Source organism: Aquarana catesbeiana, linkage group LG05 (assembly GCF_042186555.1).
Source record: "Aquarana catesbeiana isolate 2022-GZ linkage group LG05, ASM4218655v1, whole genome shotgun sequence".
Taxonomy (NCBI): domain Eukaryota; kingdom Metazoa; phylum Chordata; class Amphibia; order Anura; family Ranidae; genus Aquarana; species Aquarana catesbeiana.
Window position 1 is genome coordinate 166,891,204 of NC_133328.1, and position 19,330 is coordinate 166,910,533.

Genomic DNA, 19,330 nt, shown 5'->3' on the forward strand with positions numbered 1-19,330 from the left:
GAATCACCTGTATGTCACTGACCTGTTCAGGGGCTTTAGTTTCAGAATCAGTCTGAATTTCCCTGTGGGTTTCTTCACTACGAAAAGGTGTGAATAGAAACCCTCTCCCTCCTCGGCCTTTGGAACTCTGAGAACCACATTTTGATCTACCAGATCTCTTAATGCTTCCAACAGAGCCTCGGCTTTTGCCGTACACCTGGGTAGGTGCGTGACAAGAAATCTACGTGGAGGAGGATTTGTGAATTCGATATGGTACCCCCTTCTTATAATCCCTAGGATAAAGCGATTGGGGGATATTGCCTCCCACTGTGGGAGGAAGGCCCCTAGTCTTCCCCCCACCCTGGTTGGGGAGTCATTGACTTTTACGGGGCTGTTCAGGAGGGCGAAAAATCGCCCCTCCCCTTGCCTTTCTGACCCCAAAATTTCTTTTGCCCTTCCGGCTTTGGAGTTTCTTTACGCTTTTGCGGACGAAACCCCTTCTTTGTATGTGCAGGGGTTTTCCGCTTAACTGGGAAGGATTTCTTCCTGTCTGCTGTGCGGTCCAAGACGGTCTCTAACCCTGGGCCAAAGAGAAGGTCTCCCGCACAATTTGACTTTAGAGGCGCTATCGCCCGGCCAAGTTTTTAGCCAGAGGGCTCTCCTGGCCGAATTGGCCAGAGCCACTGATCTGGCCGACATACGTACTGACTCTGCCGAGGCATCAGCTATGTAGGCGATACCTCGCAGAATCGTAGGGAAAGAAGACAGAATGGTTTCTTTTGCCGTTCCAGCTTTAATATGCTCTTGAATCTTAGAGAGCCAGTGCTCCAGATTGCGAGCCACTACTGTGACAGCCAACTCAGGTTTTAAGTTACCAATTGTTGAATCCCAAGTCTTTTTGAGGAGAGAGTCTATTCTCTTATCCATGACATCCACCAGGGCCCCCATGTCCTCAAATGCCAGGTCTGTGTGTCTGGAAACCTGGGAGAAGGCGGCATCTAACTTGGGATTTTTATTCCAGATAGATGTAGGATCATCCGAGAACGGAAATCTCCTCTTTAAGGATCTAGAAAAAAAGGGTTTCCTTTCGGGATCCTGCCACTCCTTTTTAATAGTTTCAACCAGTACCTCATGTACTGGAAAAACTTTCCTCCTTTGTTCCCCAAAGCCTTTGTACATTTGGTCATGAAGGGTCAGGGGTTTCCTGTCCTCCTGAATACCGAGGGTTGTATAAATAGCCCCTAAGAGGTCCTCTACCTCTTCCAGGGATAATTTATATCTGGAGGATTTCCTGGACTCCCCGTCCTGGTCCTCCCCCTCAGAACCATCCTGGGAATCGGAGGAGGAACTGTCTGGTTGTCTTTGTTCCACTCCGGAGGGCCCTTGAGCTTCCTCTGCCCTAACTGAAGTTGCAGGTTGGGCAGGAGCAGAGCCCTGAGCCTGAGGCGGGGTTGTATCCTGGGGAGCTGGACTAATGGGAGGCTGAAACCTTTCAAATAAGGCTTTAAATGAAGAAAAGGTGGACGAAAGCTCCTTAACCGAGGCTGCAAGTCCTGACTCCTGTTCAGAGTCCCTCTCCTTAACAAGGGAGTCTATGCACTCCCTACACAAGACCTTTGTCCATGCTTCCCCTAATATGTCTTTGCAAGAGGCACACCTCTTCTTAGAGCTATGTGTAGACCTAGACTTCTCTGTAGCTTTCTGAAATACATGAAAGAAAAAAACATTTTGTCACTTTTTTTTTTTTTTTTTTTTAAAAACAAGGATACAACCCTGGGAGTGCACTAGACCCTCCTTAATATGTGGGGATCTGAGCCTCCCTCCCCCTGACCACCCAGGGTGTCTGCCCCCCCATGACAGGAACTATACATGGAGGGACAATCCTAGATAAAGAGTACTCTTCCCCAGGGCACTCTTACCTTAGGAAGGCTGGAGGTAGTGTCCGTTGGCTGAGCATCTGCTTCCGACATGACCTTGCAGGTGGTTGCTACTACCGAGTCCTACGCTGCCTGTGCGCGTCCCAGACTCGTCTCCAGCCTGTGCCTGGCTTCCCTATCAGCGCCGCGACCCGGAACCGGAAGCCGCGGGTCAAAGACAAGCATTCGCCCTTCCGCCGGAAATGACGTCGCCCGTCGTCCGGCCCGCCTAGTTCCAAAAAGAAAAAAAGAGAGCGGTCTGTATAGTACACAGGAAAGGCGAACGCCTGCATGCTGTAGCCCTGTGGCCGCGATAGGGAGCCCCCACAGCCTGAAGCTGCGCTCGGCTAGGAAGTGGTGGCAACAGAACGAGGGGTAAGTCCCCCCTCAAGCCCCTATGAAGCCCCTGCTTCCATTATAGGCTCCAAAAAAAAAAAACAGCCATAGTCACCCTGACTGAGTGGCCAGGTTCCTTGCACAGTGTCTCCCCACCGGAGGAAACACTAATACTGAGGTCTGGCAGGGGGAAGTAAGAATTTATGGGCTGGCGCAGTGTTTCCTAGAGGAAGAGGAGGAGACTATCTCTCATGGTGGCTGTCCTGAAAGACGAAGGGGGAAAATTATGATTTTTACATGCAGGAGCAAAGTGCCAGAATTGGCCCGGATGGCAAGTGGTTAAACTGCTAACATTTAACATCATAGGTCCCTGGGCCTTTTCTTTCTAAATTACTTTGATTCCAAACATTTCCACATTGTATTTCAATTATTTCCAACATATTCCTATTTTTCTGAGCAATCCTAAAGTTTGTAAAATACTTTCTGAAGATCCCCATACACTTACTTTCTTGAATCCTGTGACACATATTCACTATGCCCTGTAAATAGGCACTGCTGTGTCACACATTTCACAGAGCCTGCCTTCTGAACTACAGAGGGGCTTACTGAGTGCCAGAGGTGACTTCAATACTGTGGACAGGGATGGCTCTACCCTGTCTTCTTCCTGCACACACTTCAATTTACACAACAGGTTCATGTTTATGGCTAAAAGCTAAAGAAGGAGCAATACTTGCTGGTGGTTCTCTTTTTTGGCTGTCTAAAATGATCTGAAGAATCAAATTGTGATTCTTCCCCCTTGCGATTTTAACAACTAATTTTCCCGATTCTATGCAGAGTACTCTGTTCACAGCTGACAGCTGTCTAAAAAGCAAATCCAGGCAGCCTACCAAGTTTTTGACAACTTCGCTTAGATGGCGATAAAGAGATACATTGTAATACTTTTTCCTTTTAGATCAAAGGACTGAACTTCAGTCTGTAAATGAGGGAAGTTTAACCACTTAAAGTGTAAGTTAACCTTTACAGAAAAATCTGTAAGGTGAACTTACACAGGACCCCCCCCCCCAGTTCCGCTGACCTGTTGCACGGTGATCTCCTGTTCTGAGACCCGAGTATAGCCGCGTCAGGGGTCCGGGGCTTAGAAAACACCTCAGCATTCATGCGTCGTCTTCCACACTGACAGGACAGGCATTCATGCGTTGTCTTCCCCGCTGACAGGACAGGCTGATTGGTCGGCACTGCCCATGTGACGGCGCCGACCAATCAGAATGCTCCAAAACGTCCATCCTGATGGGGTACGGCATTCAAGCGTCGTCTTCCCCGCCGACAGAACAGGCTGATTGGTCAGCACTGCCAATGTGATGGCGCCGACCAAGTAGAATGCTCCGAAACATCCCTCCTGACGGGGTACATTTTGGAGATGCAGCTGCGGGGATTTCTAAGCCCCGGACCCCTATACCGGGGCTCAGAATGGGATATCGGCGCGATTCAGGTTAGCGGGACCGGGGTGGGAGGGGGTCCTGTATAAGTTCAACTTAGAGATTTTTCTGTAAAGGTGAACTTACCCTTTAACTACTTCAGCCCCGGAAGGATTTACCCCCTTCCTGACCAGAGCATTTTTTGAATTCGGCGCTGCGTCGCTTTAGCTGACAATTGCGCGATCATGCGACGTTGTACCCAAACAAAATTGACGTCCTTTTTTTCCCACAAATAGAGCTTTCTTTTGGTGGTATTTGATCACCTCTGTAGTTTTTATTTTTTGCGCTATAAACAAAAAAAGACTGACAATTTGGGAAAAAAAGCAATATTTTTTACTTTTTGCTATAATAAATAGCCCCAAAAAATATATAAAATTAGCAAATTTCTTCCACAGTTTAGGCCGATATGTATTCTACATATTTTTGGTAAAAAAATAAAAAATGATCGCAATAAGTGTATATTAATTGGTTTGCGCAAAAGTTATAGCGTCTACAAATAGGGGATAGATATATGGCATTTTTATTATAATATTTTTTTTTTTTTTTACTAGTAATGGGGCGATCTGCGAATTTTATCAGGACTGTGATATTATGGCGGACAGATCGGACACTTTTGACACTGTTTTGGGACCACTGACATTTATACAGCGATCAGAGCTACAAATAGCCACTGATTACTGTATAAATGACACTGGCAGGGAAGGGGTTAAACACTAGGGGGCAATCAAGGGGTTAAGTGTGTTCCATGGATGTGTTCTAATTGTAGGGGGATGGGCTCACTAGAACATGACAGAGATCACTGCTGCCGATGACAGGGAGCAGTAGATCCCTGTCATGTTACTAGGCAGAACAGGGAAATGCCTTGTTTACATAGGCAACTCCCCGTTCTGACTCTTACATAGGCAACTCCCCGTTCTGACTCTCTTCGCCGCAATCACGGGCTGTCGGCGAACATAGAGTTTGCGGGACCCATGGGCACACTTGTGCGGCATGCACAGGCCTGCTAGGCGGCAAATTCAAAGGGACGTACAGGTACGCCCTTTTGCCTGCCCATGCCATTCTGCCAATGTAAATCGGGGTGCGGCGGTCGGCAAGCGATTAAAGATTAAACTTTTTTGTGAGACTTGTTGGTTACAAGTTAAAATCTGTATTTTTTGCTAGGAAATTACTTAGAACCCCCAAACATTACATATTCTTTTTTTTAGCAGAGACTCTAGAGAATAAAATGGCGGTTGTTGCAAAAATACACAGTATTTGCGCAGCGGTCTTTCAAACGCAGTTTTTTTTGGAAAAACACACTTCAATGAATTAATAAAAAACTAAACAGTAAAGTTAGCCCAATTTTTTTGTATAATGTGAAAGATGATGTTATGCCGTGAGAATCGTGATCTTTATTCTAAGCAAAAAAATTGTGATTCTTATTCTGGCCAGATATGTTCAGCTCTAATATATACTGTACATTCACACCAGTCCCTACCCTCAAAGGAGCTTACAATCTACGGTCCCTAACTCACATTCATACACATACTAGGGCCAATTTAGACAGGAGCCAATGAACTTACCAGCATGTCTTTAGAGTGTGGGAAGAAACCGGAGTACCCAATGTTCCGATGTTTTGATTTAATTTCAATGCACTTTTTATTCATCGATAGTCATGTTGTATATCATCACTTCTTTATATTTGTTAAAATGTTTTGGTATGAGTTAGGCCTCTTGCACATGATACTCCTGTTTGAACATCTACTTTTTCAGACTTTTTTTTGTCTGTATTTGTGCATATTTATGCGCATTTTCGCACGCATTTGTGCATTTTCGCGCAAAAATATTCTCGCGTTCATGTTCTGCACAATACAAAAATAGGCATTTGTGCACATTTGTGTGTATTTGCGTGCATGAGGAGTAAATTACTGACCGAAAAAGCGTTTTTTTTCTATTTATTTTTTTTTACTGAAAATCCATAGAGCTCGTTTACGTGCCTGTGCGCATAGGCACAATGCAATTAATGGGCTGTATTTTATTTCAGTAAAAAAAAAAAAAAAAAAAGCTGTACTGAGCTTTTTTAAGCTGCAGTGTTCAAGAGGCCTTAACCTCCCTGGCGGTATGATTATTTCGGATTTTAGGTGCTGAAAGCGGTACAATTATTTTGCATGGAAATTTGGCGTTTTATATTGTAGGTCTGTAATTCTTAACAATAACACACTTAAATCTGTCCAAACAAGAGTCTAGTAGATATCCCAGGTATGATAAAGTTTGAAACACAAAAACATAAATTATAATATAATAAATAAAAATAAATCATTAAAAAAAAAAATAATAATAATAAAATAAATTTCCCCACGATTCACTATCGTCCAATTCTGCAAGTGTTCTAATTTACTATCGCTGTTTTCTAGCTGGTCTAAAGCCACTTTTGACATAAAGGGACACTTTTTGGTTGCTATGGACAATCTCCAGTTTCCAGGCAGAAAGAACAGTATATATAATATAAAACTGCATGCAGGGCATGGGCCAAAGCACTGGGGAGAAAAGGGATGTGAAATCATTTCATACAGTACTGTAATCTGTAAGATTACAGTACTGTATGTGTTATGATTTTTAAAATTTTTTGAATTTGCCGTCAGGCTCCGCCCCAGTGCGTCGCGACGCTCGCAGGGAACGGAGCCTGGCAAGGAGAGGCTTCGGAGGAGGACGGAGCCCATGGACACAGCGGGGGACATCGCAGGATCCCGGGGACAAGGTAAGTAAAGCCACACCAGGATCCTGCGATGTAATCCCGAGTGTGGCTCGGGGTTACCGCTAATGGTACTGAATTTTAACCCCGAGCCACAATCGGGAAAACCGCCAGGGAGGCTACTGGGATAGTGCTACTATGTTGAACTATTGTTATATAGTTTATCCCAGAAGCTGCTGACATAACTTTATAATTAGAGAAAACTTCTTACCTGATAACAAGAAGTTTATTGAAGCATGGTATAAGCTCTTTGACTCCATAATCATTTATATTGTTATTATCCAGCTCCAAAGCAATTTGTTTCTTGTAATAGTTCAACACAAAGGAGATTGCTCCACAATCCGATGAGGATGCATCACAAAAACTGAGTTTTAAGTAATCTGCACATATTCCTTTGGCTGCCAGCTTCCCCACCTTCTCATTCCGTGTTTCACTTATGCATCTCACCATCCAGATGAAGTGAGGCAGTGCGTGAACCCGATTAAACTCCAAAAATGGTGCTCTGGGCAGTTTTTTCAAATGAGATTTGACGCTTTTGAAGAGGTGTTGTTTTAGAGCTTTTCTCTTCTTCTTTAAGACAGACTCTGGTACTAAGCACTTTAGAAGGTTTTGTTTTGGTTTTGAAAGCAGTCCGCAAAGAAAAAGATTAACAAATTGGAAGTGGTCCTTATTTGTAAATGGATCGCTCCGTTTTTCTTTACTTGCACAAACACAGGAAAGCAGGGAGGGACTGTCTTCCTCAATTTTTAGGTGTTTACAATGATGGAAATATTTTAGAAGATCTGTAGTACTATTATGAACATCAATGACAAGACATAAGGCTGTAAAAAAGGATTGCAGTGTCATATGAAAAAATTCAAATGAAGCACTGTCACCACATCCACTATAGTGTTCCACAGGCCTGAGGAAGCCTAGCTGAAGATCCTTCTCAAGAATGCGATTTGATGTAATATAATCTTGGTCAAAAATAAAGACTGATTTTTCCATTCCATTGTAGGCAAGCCTTCCAATAGACAACAAAGTGTCCTTACCACCTATAAAGGCTTCAAGTTGGCTTGCTGTTTTTCCTTTAGTTGATACATTTAAATAAACTTCAATTATGAGTAGAAAGATGTCCGTAAGTGTCACTGAACTGCCTGAAAACTCATGATCCTCATTCATTGAATGAAAGTGTTGATAAGACTTAAATATTATCCAGCAAAATAAAGGGATTGAACATAAGCTGCTGAAATTGTGGTTGGCCTGCAAATGGTTTAACACACACTGACGAACATTGGCCTCTTTGAAAAACAAGCCAGTGTACTCAACCAGGTTATCAGTAGAAAAGCCCCGTAGCATGATTTTCTTACGGACAAAGTTTGCAGATATCGGACATCCCGTCCTTGCTGTCAGGACTTTCTTTGATCCTTTTAACAACTTGCCGCTTAGTAAGTGCAACAGTAATGCAGCAGGGTGGGTAGCATCAATGGGTGATGAAACCTCAGGGACACCGTTTATGTCAAAACTTGAATGAATCTCATCAAAGCCATCAAATGTGAACAATACGGTCTCTGGAAACTTACAAATATATCGAAACACTTCTTCTGGATCATTGTCTGGCCTGCAACAGTATCTGAAGATCAGGTCCTTCAAACACAGCTCAGCGCTGGATGTAAAAAAGATAAATGTCCGGCATCGAAACCTAAAAAAGAATTTTATATTGCAAAAGGAGTGTCCTTTGGCCCACATGTTTTGCATTTTCTGAATCAAAAGAGTCTTTCCCATACCAGCATCACCAAAGATGAAAATAGTTTCACCAAGCTCATTGATCACCCCAGTGTCATCAAACAATGAATTTAAGCCTCCTACACGGCCCATAGTTTCATTCTTGTCATTTATTAGTTCCATGACTCCATCAACATATGTTTCCTGAAGCATCATCTCTTCTTTCTGAGTATAGGACTTTATGAACTTTGAATCGCAGCACAATTCCTGTTTGAGTTTTCTGCTGTACAGTGATACTGAAAAAAACAGCCAAAAGTGATGATTAAAGCAAGTGCTATATTATATTTGCTACAACTTATATCATCACTAAAGTCATACTAATTCTCTCTGCCCCCACATAAGTAGTTAGGGCATGCAAACAGCCACATGTGTATATGTGTGTTGAAGTGGTTGTATCAGGATCATGGCTGTAGCTGCAACCAGGGTCTTGCTACCAAAATTTTCAGCCGGCAATGGGTTTTAATACAGAAGTTATCTGAGTGGCTCTACAGCTGATCGATCACTTCTACAGGGTGCGGTTGGTTTGATCAGATGCTTTTGAGAGCAGAGGAGAGATCTGGGGTCTAACAGATCAATCAGTAAAGAGTACCTCTCACTGCCCATGCTATCAAAAGGGATGTTGTTCATCCCTTGTGATAGCAATAAAGTTGATTAAAAAAGAGAAAGTGTAAATAAATAAATGTAAATAAAATTAATGATGAAAAAAAAAAAAAAAAAAAAGTGTCGCTTCCCCCTGTGCTATTGCGTACTGTGACAGTACGGATCCCTGTCCTAGTGATTGTCCCCAGGATTCTCAAATAGGCAGGTTGAGAGGCTCCAGGAGGATTATTTAATTTGGAGGAAACTGTTTTATCAGTTTCCTCTACGGTTGGTAAAATCCAGTTGGGAACCTGGAGCCTGGAGATTTCATAGCGATCTGGGTGGGATGGAATCTCCAATCCTGTGATCGGGTTTTGGGAACAGCCAGGAGTCTGGCCTGTTGATGGTACAGGTGGGTCCTGGGCTTGTAGCAGAGCCAGGACCAGGGTTCTGGGCTCCACCCTCCTGAGGAGTCCAGGTGTGCAAGGGATAATTGTGCCTGTTGGCACAGGACAGTCTGACAGAGCAGACGGAGGGCCCAAGCAGGTGGGCTGAAGCAGCCAGGAAGCTGTGAGAGAGAGTGTCACCAGAGGTACAGTGTGGGTACCAAACAGGGACACAGTTACAGGGTCAAGAGGACTGAGGTCAACAGAGAGCCAGGTGGCTCGGTATTTTCCATTTATTTCATTATTGCTTTGAAGTTAAAACCCCTGCGTGGGAATCCTGGATGGACTGTTTTTTTTCTTTTACCTTAATAAACATGGGCCAAAAAAGCCCTTAAACTGAATATCTTGCGTAGACTCGGCTCACTGGTAAGCTCTACATTGAAGCTAAATAACACCCAATATTACAGTACGCATACATAGGTTCCACACGCACATGTCAACAGTGATCGCACCACACGTGTGAGGTATCGCTGTGAACATCAGAGCGAATGCAATATTTATAAACATCAGACCTCTTTTTTAATTCTAAACTGGTAACCTGTGAAGGGTTTTACGTCACCTATGAAGATTTTTAGGGACCGTAGTGCGTCACCATAACACAGGAATGCACAATTTTAAAGTGTGACATGTTGGGTTATCTATTTACTTGGCATATCATCTTTTATATTTTGCCAAAAACTGGGTATTATATTGTGTCTGTGTGCACTAAAATTAATTAAACTGTATTTTTTCCTGAAAATCTGCATTTTAAAAATGGCTGCTCAAATATTATACAACATATAAAATTGCAACATCCACTATTGTATTCTCTAGAGCCTCTGCTTTCAATAATATAGAATGTTTTGGGGTTCTAAAGGCCGGCTATAGACGGTGCGATTTTCTTTTCACAGGCAGTGTTGATGGGGGAATCCCTCTTGTGGAGCCATTGTGTTCTCCCGGCAGGGGATGAGGCAGGAGAAGCTGTCCCATTTTTAATCGCATGTAAAAATCGATCAACTTTCAGCACATTCAGCCTGTCCATACATAGTTCGAATCCTGGCTGGTTCCTGCTGAGCCGGCTGAGATTCCAAAAAAGTCTATGGCCGGCTTAAGTCATCTGCTAGCAAAAAAAGATTTCCAGATTTCTGTGTCTCTGCAATAGGATAGATGCGTTAAATATGTCAGATTCTAGGAGATTGTGTGAGGTCTGACAGTTGCAGGGCAATAGATGTATGACTGTAGCCGACTTCTGATTCCTATTTCAAGCTGCAGTGTCAGACACTTTTTACTTAACATAAATACAGAGTGTCAAACACTTTGCACAAAGAAAGTAAACTTTCATACCAGGGTCATTGTTCGTAATATGTAAATACTTGACTTGCTCTGAAGCTTGAAAACCAATCTCCTTTAGCCAAGGAATAAGGTCAAAATAAGCCTCTGGGACCTTCTGAAGGATGTATATAAAATACTCGGCTGCTTCCTCCCCCTTTTTATCGACAAGATCAAGAATCTGACGAACCTGCAACAATGAGAAGTTATGGAATAATTATTTACTGGTTACTGAACATTACCAGTCCCCAACCAGACAAATGTGGCTCTTAGTTCTTTCATACTGCTCACAGCAGCTTGTGGGGTTGCTGCTGTTACCCTTTCTCTTTAAATAGCTTTGAGTTCACAGGGAACAATGTATACAGATCTGTGGCACATTACAGCACATTTGTAAACATGCTTACGGATTGCACACATGATGAAAATTCAACCACGTTCTGAAATTTCAATATGTTCACATTGTGAGAAACAGAAGTAAAGTACATTCTCATTGATTGCTCCTTTTATGGAACAATAAAGATTTTTTTTTTTAATCGATGTTAAAAACTTCCTGTGCAACTTATTAATTTATATCCCGAACCATGTGTTGGCAAAGCCCTTAGACATCCTAGAGTGGAGCCCTCACATCTAATTGGAGTGAGGGTGCGTTCAGGTGTAAAACTCTCTACAACCCTACATATGCCGACCTTCTCACTCAATGTAATAACTTGTTTCTAGCAACCACTTGTGTCTGGGCACTGAATTTCACCATGCTTCTAAACACTTATCTGACACAGAAAATTACATACAGTATGCCCATGCAAAACCTTAGTCCTGTATATACCCAGATTCCTGCAACCACATGTTACAGGAAAGACATTTTCACAATTCCCCCATCAACACAGACAGTGTTGACTGGAGAATGCCTCCCTCTCAGCCATTGTATTCTCCAGATGTGGGGGGGGGGATTCGAACCGTCTATGGATGGCCTTAGTTCTGACAATGAGGCACTTAAAGCACAGTTGAACCTAAAAAATAATTAATAGCGGCTAGGCAAGACTTTTGTGACAGAAGAGACCCGCCTGCCTGTCAGTGTTAAGGTACACACATACGCAATTTAGCGTACATTTATGGCACCGCTCTTTGCCGTGCTTATGCGACTCTCATGAGCATGTACAGGAGGGACGCCACTTCGGCACACCCAATCAAGTGACCAAACAGTCTGAACCCAGCAGGATGACCATAAAAAAATGAAAGTGTCCTCTTGGAGGGCATCGTTTGACAGGTAAGTCAGTCATAATGCACTAATATGTTGTGTATACTACCACATTATGGCTAACAGCTCCTGTTGCAAGTTTAATTCCGCTTAAAGTCCTGGTACACCCAAGAACAGCGCACGTCTATAATGCATACTGGAATGGTGGCAGATAAATGAAAAGCATGGTCATCAGACCAAACACAGACCCAACCTCTTCCTTGATATGCATACTTGTTTCTGGTCAGTGACTCAAAAAACAGGGACCAATGGGTTGGCATAATATCTAGGAAACTAGCATATTTAAAGGGAGGTCAGCAATGGCTGCCCCACATTTTTTTCATATCGCCATATGTCTGTTTTTAGCGAAACGGACAGCAGACGGGTGTCATTCTATGGACAAACAATAGTAATGGTTCAGTTATTTGGGGTGAACAAGCTCCTTCTGTATGCTGCTCCAACATCTGGCCAAGATAACACAGTATTTTGTTTCTGAGCTCCTGCATTTGGTCTTAGCTACCTAAGTTGAGTTTAGTCTTGCACTTGACACTTCTTGTGTTTTGTGTATGTTCTCTTTTCCTGTCTTGAGCCTCTTGCTGCCTCTAACCCATTCTTTTGTAAGCCTGCTTCCACTGTGCTCCACCTCATGGGCCTGCTCTGTCCACCTCTGTCCTGTGTATTCTGCCTGCTTCCCTGCCTCCAGTTCCCTACCTAGATATACCAGGTATTTCTCCACGCTTCTGATGGTGACTGGAACTGTGAACTGAACTTCAGGATAAGGAAATATTGTCTAAATACAAAAAGCATGTGTATTTTTACTTGAATCTTGTTTTCAGATCTGTGCAATAATTCAATGTGAAACTTTGCCTCTGTGCATGGGCTTCCTGCAACAAAGACCGGTCACTGATGCTTTCTCTCCTTGTGCAGGGTTACTGGTCTTGTTTCCCCACTCCTGACATTTTCTGCTGGCAGTCTGTAGTGGGTGGACCTGCTGGGCCCCTCTCACACCTCTGCTCCCTGCACAGCACAGTGATGAGGTAATCACTGCATTTGTAAGGGCATTTTTTAAATGTATAAATCCTGAGCATGTAAGCAAATTATCTGCAAAAATACTATAGTATCCAAATGAAGTCCAAATGAACCCTCAGTAAAAATCAGCTAAATATATTTCAGATTCATCAGTGCAAAAAGTATGCAATGTCTTACAGTTTGTTTTCTTTCTAAAGCAGCCACAGCCTGCCTGAAAAGAAAATTCTATTTCCTGCCAGCAGCTGCAGAGTGGGACTCTTGCTTTCTGTGTGGAAGCAGTGACCTAACAACATGCCTCCTACTGAGTGAGACCTACAGCTCTGTAATCAGCAAATCTCATGTCCCTGACCGGTTGAATTGCTGTGGCTCTGACTAAGTAGGGTGAGTGTTAGATCTCTACAAAAGAGAACACTGTTTTCCCACATAGAAAGAGTCTCGCTCTGAGGCACACTGGCAGAGGACAGGCTTCTCTATTTAAGCTGCGGCTGTTTTCTAAAAAGAAAACAAAAACAAATATGTGTTGTTTATGGGGTTGGGTGGTGCACATCGCAAGGCATTGTTTACTTTTTTTTTGAAATATCACATTTCATTAAAGCGGGGTTCCACCCAAAAGTGGAACTTCCGCTCATCTGATTCTTCTCTCCCTCCGGTGCCACAATTCAGGGGGGAGGGGGGTGCAGATACCTGTCTACTACAGGTATTTGCACCCACTTCCTGGAATAGACTCCCGTGGGAGTCACGTCCCTTCCCGCACCCCCCCCCCGCTGTCTCCTGGGAAACACGGGTCCCAGGAGATAGCGGGGACCACTTAGGATGCGCAGCGCGACTTGCGCATGCGCAGTAGGGAACTGGGAAGTGAAGCGGCAGCAGAATGGCGGCGGCAGCAGCCGAGAGCCGAGCGATTGATCGGCTTCGGCTGCCGACATCATTGGACTCCAGGACAGGTAAGTGTATTAAAAGTCAGCAACTGCAGTATTTGTAGCTGCTGGTATTTAATTTTTTTTTTTTTTAGGTGGACTCCCTCTTTAAATTTGCCACGCAGCTCTGACAGACGATGACTGTGGTAAAATGAACACACTGCAACACACTGCAACCAACCTCAAGATAGTTTTGTTGTGGGAACAGGGTACATAGAAAATTATTTTTTTATTGTATCTGGGCTTTGAGCCTGTGCTGATCTGTACAGATTAACCACTTGGCACCCAGGCCAATTCTGACATTTCTCTCCTACATGTAAAAATCATAATTTTTTTGCTAGAAAATTACATAGAACCCCCAAACATTATATATGTTTTTTTAGCAGAGATCCCAGAGAATACAATGGCGGATATTTTTTATCTCGCACGGTATTTGCGCAGCAATTTTTCAAGCATTAAAAAAAAATAAAAAAACAGGAAAGTTAGCCCAATTTTTTTGCATAATGTGAAAGATGAAGTTACGCTGAGTAAATATATACCTAACATGTCATGTTTCAAAATTGCACATGCTCTTGGAATGGCGCCAAACTTCGGTACTTAAAAATCTCCATAGGCGACACTTTAATTTTTTTACTGGTTACATGTTTTGAGTTACAGCGGAGGTCTAGGGCTAGAATTATTGCTCTCACTGCAATGTTTGCGGTGATACCTCACATGTGTGGTTTGAACATCGTTTTCATATGTGGGCGGGACTTACGTATGCGTTCGTTTCTGCGTGCAAGTACACGGGGACACGGGGACAGGGGCGCTTTGAACATTTTTTTTATTGTTAATTTTACTTTTATTTTTTTAGTTTGACACTTTTTGAAAAATATTCTTTTTGATTACTTTTATTCCTATTACAAGGAATGTAAACATCCCCTGTAATAGGAATATGGCATGACAGGTCTTTATTACAGTGAGATATGGGGTCAATAAGACCCCACATCTTACCTCTAGGCTGGGAAGCCTGAAATTAAAAAAAAAAAAAAGTGATCTCGGCTTCCCAGCTGAGGCGGCGCCATTTGATTGAATGCAGAGGCCAGGAGTTGACGACATAACATTGTGCCTGGCCTCCGAACGATCATAAAGACTCCGGTGACAATCTGGTACGCCGGAAATCTCTATGGTAAACATCTGGGCCCGGCAGGTCCACTGATGGCAGCATTGAGTCAGTAGAAGCACCGGAGGGCGGCGGGTGGGGGGGTCGTCCCCTCTCGCCGCCCGTAAGAACAATCAAGCGGCTGAACAGCTGATATGATCATTCTTATGGTGTAGAGAATCGCTGGCTGAAAAAGACGATATCTGAATGATGCCTGTAGCTGCAGGCATCATTCAAATATCCCCACTGAAAGTCAAGGACGTCATGTGACGGCCAGGAAGTGTTTAAGGTGATTGTAAAGGCTCGTTTTTTTTTAAAATAGAGCAACCCAGACTTTCCTCTTCTCAGGCCCCTCTTGGCCCCTCCCTCCTATCGCGTGCCCCCATAGCCAGCAGATTCCTATGGGGGCACCCGAGTCACAGCTCCGTGTGTCCATTTAGACACGGAGCCCTGGCCCAGCCCCACCCCCCTCTCCCCTGATCGGCTAACTGACTTTGATTGACAGCCGTGGGAGCCAATGGCACCGCTGCTCTGTCTCAGCCAATCAGGAGGAGTATACGATGGCTTAGACATTCGTGGACATCGCTGGAGAGAGATGGGGCTCAGGTAAGAAATTAGGTGCTGGGGAGGCTGCTACACACAAAAGTTTTTTTTTTTTACTTAATGCATAGAATACATTAGGATAAAAAAACCTTCTGCCTTTACAACCCCTTTAAGGGTGCAACTAGTGTGAATAAGCGCATGTAAGAAGGCTGGCCGGAGGCTAGCCTGTATTTGTAGGAGGAGTCTGAGGGGTATATATCCCTCCTCCTCTGGCTGATCCTGCCTCGGCTCGCTTTCAGGGTGGTTCATAGGGTGGCCTCGTCACTTCCAGTTCTTGGCAGAAGGCTCATGCGGGTTCTCTTCCAGGCACCCACCCACTCACTCACTCACTGCTCCCAGTGCTCCCACCGGCATCTTCAAGGGGGGCCGCCCGCTTCTCCCCCTGGCATTACCAAGGGGGGGCCACCCGCTTCTCCCGGTGCTCACACTGGCATTATTTAGGGGGGCCGCCCGCTTCTCCTAGTGGTCACACTGGCATCATCGAGGTGGGGCTGCCCGCTTCTCCTGGTGCGCACGCCGGTATCAGTGGGGGGGTGCACTCATGTCTTCCGGTGCTCACTCAGGCATCAACGGGAGGCTGCATTGGTTTGATAATTATTCCTGGTCTGAGACGGCACTGGGAAAGTGCCCACTGTAATGATTATACATTGCTCCAAATTCCCCCAAAATAACTTGTATTCTGAAAACGCTGTGCTGAGAATTACTTATGTGGTTGCTAGCGCTGTTCTTTGTCTCCTTGGGAAATTCACTAGGAAGGCAGGTCCTCCTCTTTTCAGCTGCTATTCCACATCTCTCCATAGGCACGAATGCACACAAGCAGGTCACCCTGCCTCTGCCTCATTTGTACTTCCAAAGCCATTCATATAAACAGTTATACCCATTCATGGAACACCTTTTCCTTTCATAATATCAGGGCCTACAGGGAGCTCTGCTCTTGGAAGGCATCCTTGCCCTTGTAAATGTAAGCTAAGCAGCGGAGCAACTGGGAAGTGGTTCACTTTCTGGTTTCTTTCTGTTATCAGGAATATGCACACTAGTTTATAACAAAACTGCGAATAACATGTAGATATTCTGTGCACTGGTTCAATAGGTCAAAGGTTTGGGTTACCTTTTTTAGAAAAATAAAAATAAAAATGCACCAAAGAAGTTGTTTTTATTTTGTTTTAGAGTATATTTTAGATAAACTCGAGTAACGATTGTTTTTTTTTTTTTAAATAAAAATGTGCTTCTTTAATCACACCATTTCCAACTCTTCATGAAAACTATGATCTCACACATACAGAAACTTTCAGATATCTTCAAATTAAAAACTTTTTATACAACAATGCACCCTCTGATACGAAATCACCAAGTTTCACTATATTCGAACAAGCTTGTAAATCTGATCCACATAAACGCGGTCTCATTTCCAATTTATATTCCCAATTGCTATTGCACATTACCTCTACTCCCCCAACCTATACTACCAAATGGGAAACAGATCTCCAATTACAATCTGCAGACATAAATTGGTCTCAAATCTGGCAAACAACAAAATCTGCCTCCCCGAATATAGAAGCACTCGACACCAATTATAGTTGGTGCATACTCACAAGATGGTACTTAGTCCCTGCATCCTTTCTAAATACTCTCCACAATATCTTTCCCACTGATTTCGTGGCTGCTCTATTCCGGGAACACAGACACATATCTGGTGGGAATGTAACATTGTCAGATCCTTTTGGTCAGAAGTATTTTTATTCTTTCCACAATGTTCAAAGTTATTTTACTGCCTGACGTACCTGCCGCACTCCTGAATAGTAAACCACATGCCTTGTTAAACTGCCAATTTAAATTCATGCTCTTTGTAACAACAGCAGCAAAACAAGTCATAGCGAAAGCTTGGAAAACAGATGTACTTGATATATCATCTGTCAAACAAAGAATTACCCGATCCTTAATTCATGCAAAAACAGAAGCTATTTATCTTGATAATATATCTAATATATCTAAATTCAAAGCCCTGTGGAAACCATGGATTGAACATTTCCTACCACCGGGCTTTGACACCTCTTTACTACTCCCTTAAGGGCTTAAGACCTATAATCTATCATGACTTCATTCATTCTTACCTCCCGAGAATACTGACCCCCTCTGGAGACATACCCCATTTCTCATCCCAATGTCCCTCTATCATATTACTAATTACTACTATTACTAGCTTCTCCTTCTTTTAAAACTAGTTATTTTATTATAGTAGGAGTCTTATGGGATAATCAAAATATTACTTAAATTTCCAGATAATGCCAAGCCAATTTGCAGGAACTTGGCCCTGGAAAAACGTACCTATCTGTCTTGATTACCCTGTAACATTGCTAACTCTCAATCCTATAAATATTTTGATTATCTCGCTCTTTCCTCAAAACCACAGATACACTAATTTTGGTACTAAATACGGAGAGTAGAATATTGTATCTTAATTTCAGTCATATATGTCACAAGTAACATTTTATAATCTAATTTTTTTTTTTTTTTACCTTATATCTTATTTTAATGTTTATTGCTAATGAAACTTAATTATTATTATTTCATGTTCCTTCAAGCATTGTATAACCACATATAATATTATTTTACATCTGTTGTTTAAAACTTATGTAAACATAATAAAAATGTTTGAAATGAAAAATCTGTCATAGCATGTTCTGTCATAGCATGTTCCAGTCAGAGCATGTTCAGTCATAGAGAGTGGTGTCTTGGCATGTTGCGGTCAGGGTGTGTTTCTGTCATAGCATGGTTCTCTCATAGCGTGTTCTGTCGTAGCGTGCGCTGTCGGGCCATGCTCTGTCAGAGCGTGTTTTAGTCATAGCATGTTCGGTCATAGCGGGTGTTGTCTAAACGTGTTCGGTCAGGGCGTGTTCAGTCAGGACCTGTTCAGTCAGAGCATGTTTCCGTCGTAGCATGGTTCTCTCATAGCGTGTTCAGTCAGAGCGTGTTCCTGTCGTAGCATGGTTCTCTCATAGCAGGTGCTGTGATAGCGTATTCCGCCATAGTGGGTTCTGTCAGAGTGGTTTCAGTCAGAGCGGTTTCTGTCGTAGCAGTTCTGTCACAGCTGTCAAACCATGTTTCTGTTACAGTGGTTTATGTCATAATGTGTTTATGTCACAGCGTGGTTCAATCACAGCGGTTTTTCTGTCATAGCGGTTATTGCATAGCATGTTCTGTCGTAGCATGTCAATGCTATGCAGTTACGGCATACGCTGATAGCATCATCTTCGTTTGTTTCCATGTCTCATCATACCTTCGGTCAGGTTTCTTTGCATACCGGGTTTAGTTAGCTAGTGCTCACATCTCAGGATCTGTTATGTCTACAGATCCATACGGGCTGAGGCTTTGTTTTTAAATGATTGTTGACCACAATCTTCTCACCTGTATACCACACGTCAATCGATGCACGTTTCATTTCATTACACCTGTACGACTACCCACCACGGTCTGTGGGTCCACTAGCCCTGAGTATTCCGTTTTAATTACCTGTCTTTGCATTGCAGGTTACTTGGGCTCACTTACTAAATACACTAGTGTGGGGGCCGTCATCAGGGTCATTCACACACTGTGGTCTTGTCATTACTGCTTCCGTCCTCATACTCAGGTAGGCACAGAGGAGGAGGTGTTCTCATGTCTGGTTGTCTGTTGTCACTTTTTCTAGTTTGTGTTTCCTTAGGTTTGGGCATGCCGCACGTTTCAGAAGCAACCAATTCACATTTCATCCCCACGTGGGAGTTCAGAGCATGGTAGCACTCCATCGTTAGGGAGTTTACTTAAGCATGCAGCGGAGCTGGTCACAGATGTTTTCCTTTCCCAGCCTTAGCCAGGAAGGCGGTACACTTTGGATT

General features: G+C 43.3%; 1 protein-coding gene across 4 annotated transcripts in view; it reads right to left on the reverse strand.

Moving 5' to 3' along the window:
- NOD1 (nucleotide binding oligomerization domain containing 1) overlaps positions 1-19,330 on the reverse strand; it is a 150,866-nt gene that overhangs the window by 73,346 nt on the left and 58,190 nt on the right. For 2 of the 4 annotated variants that reach the window (XM_073630325.1, XM_073630326.1), the window contains exons 3-4: positions 10,550-10,724; positions 6,649-8,437 (exon numbers count right to left, since the gene is read on the reverse strand). In XM_073630325.1, the coding sequence (XP_073486426.1) occupies positions 6,649-8,437; positions 10,550-10,724 (1,964 nt within the window). The other 2 variants (XM_073630328.1, XM_073630327.1) reach the window with 2 other exon arrangements.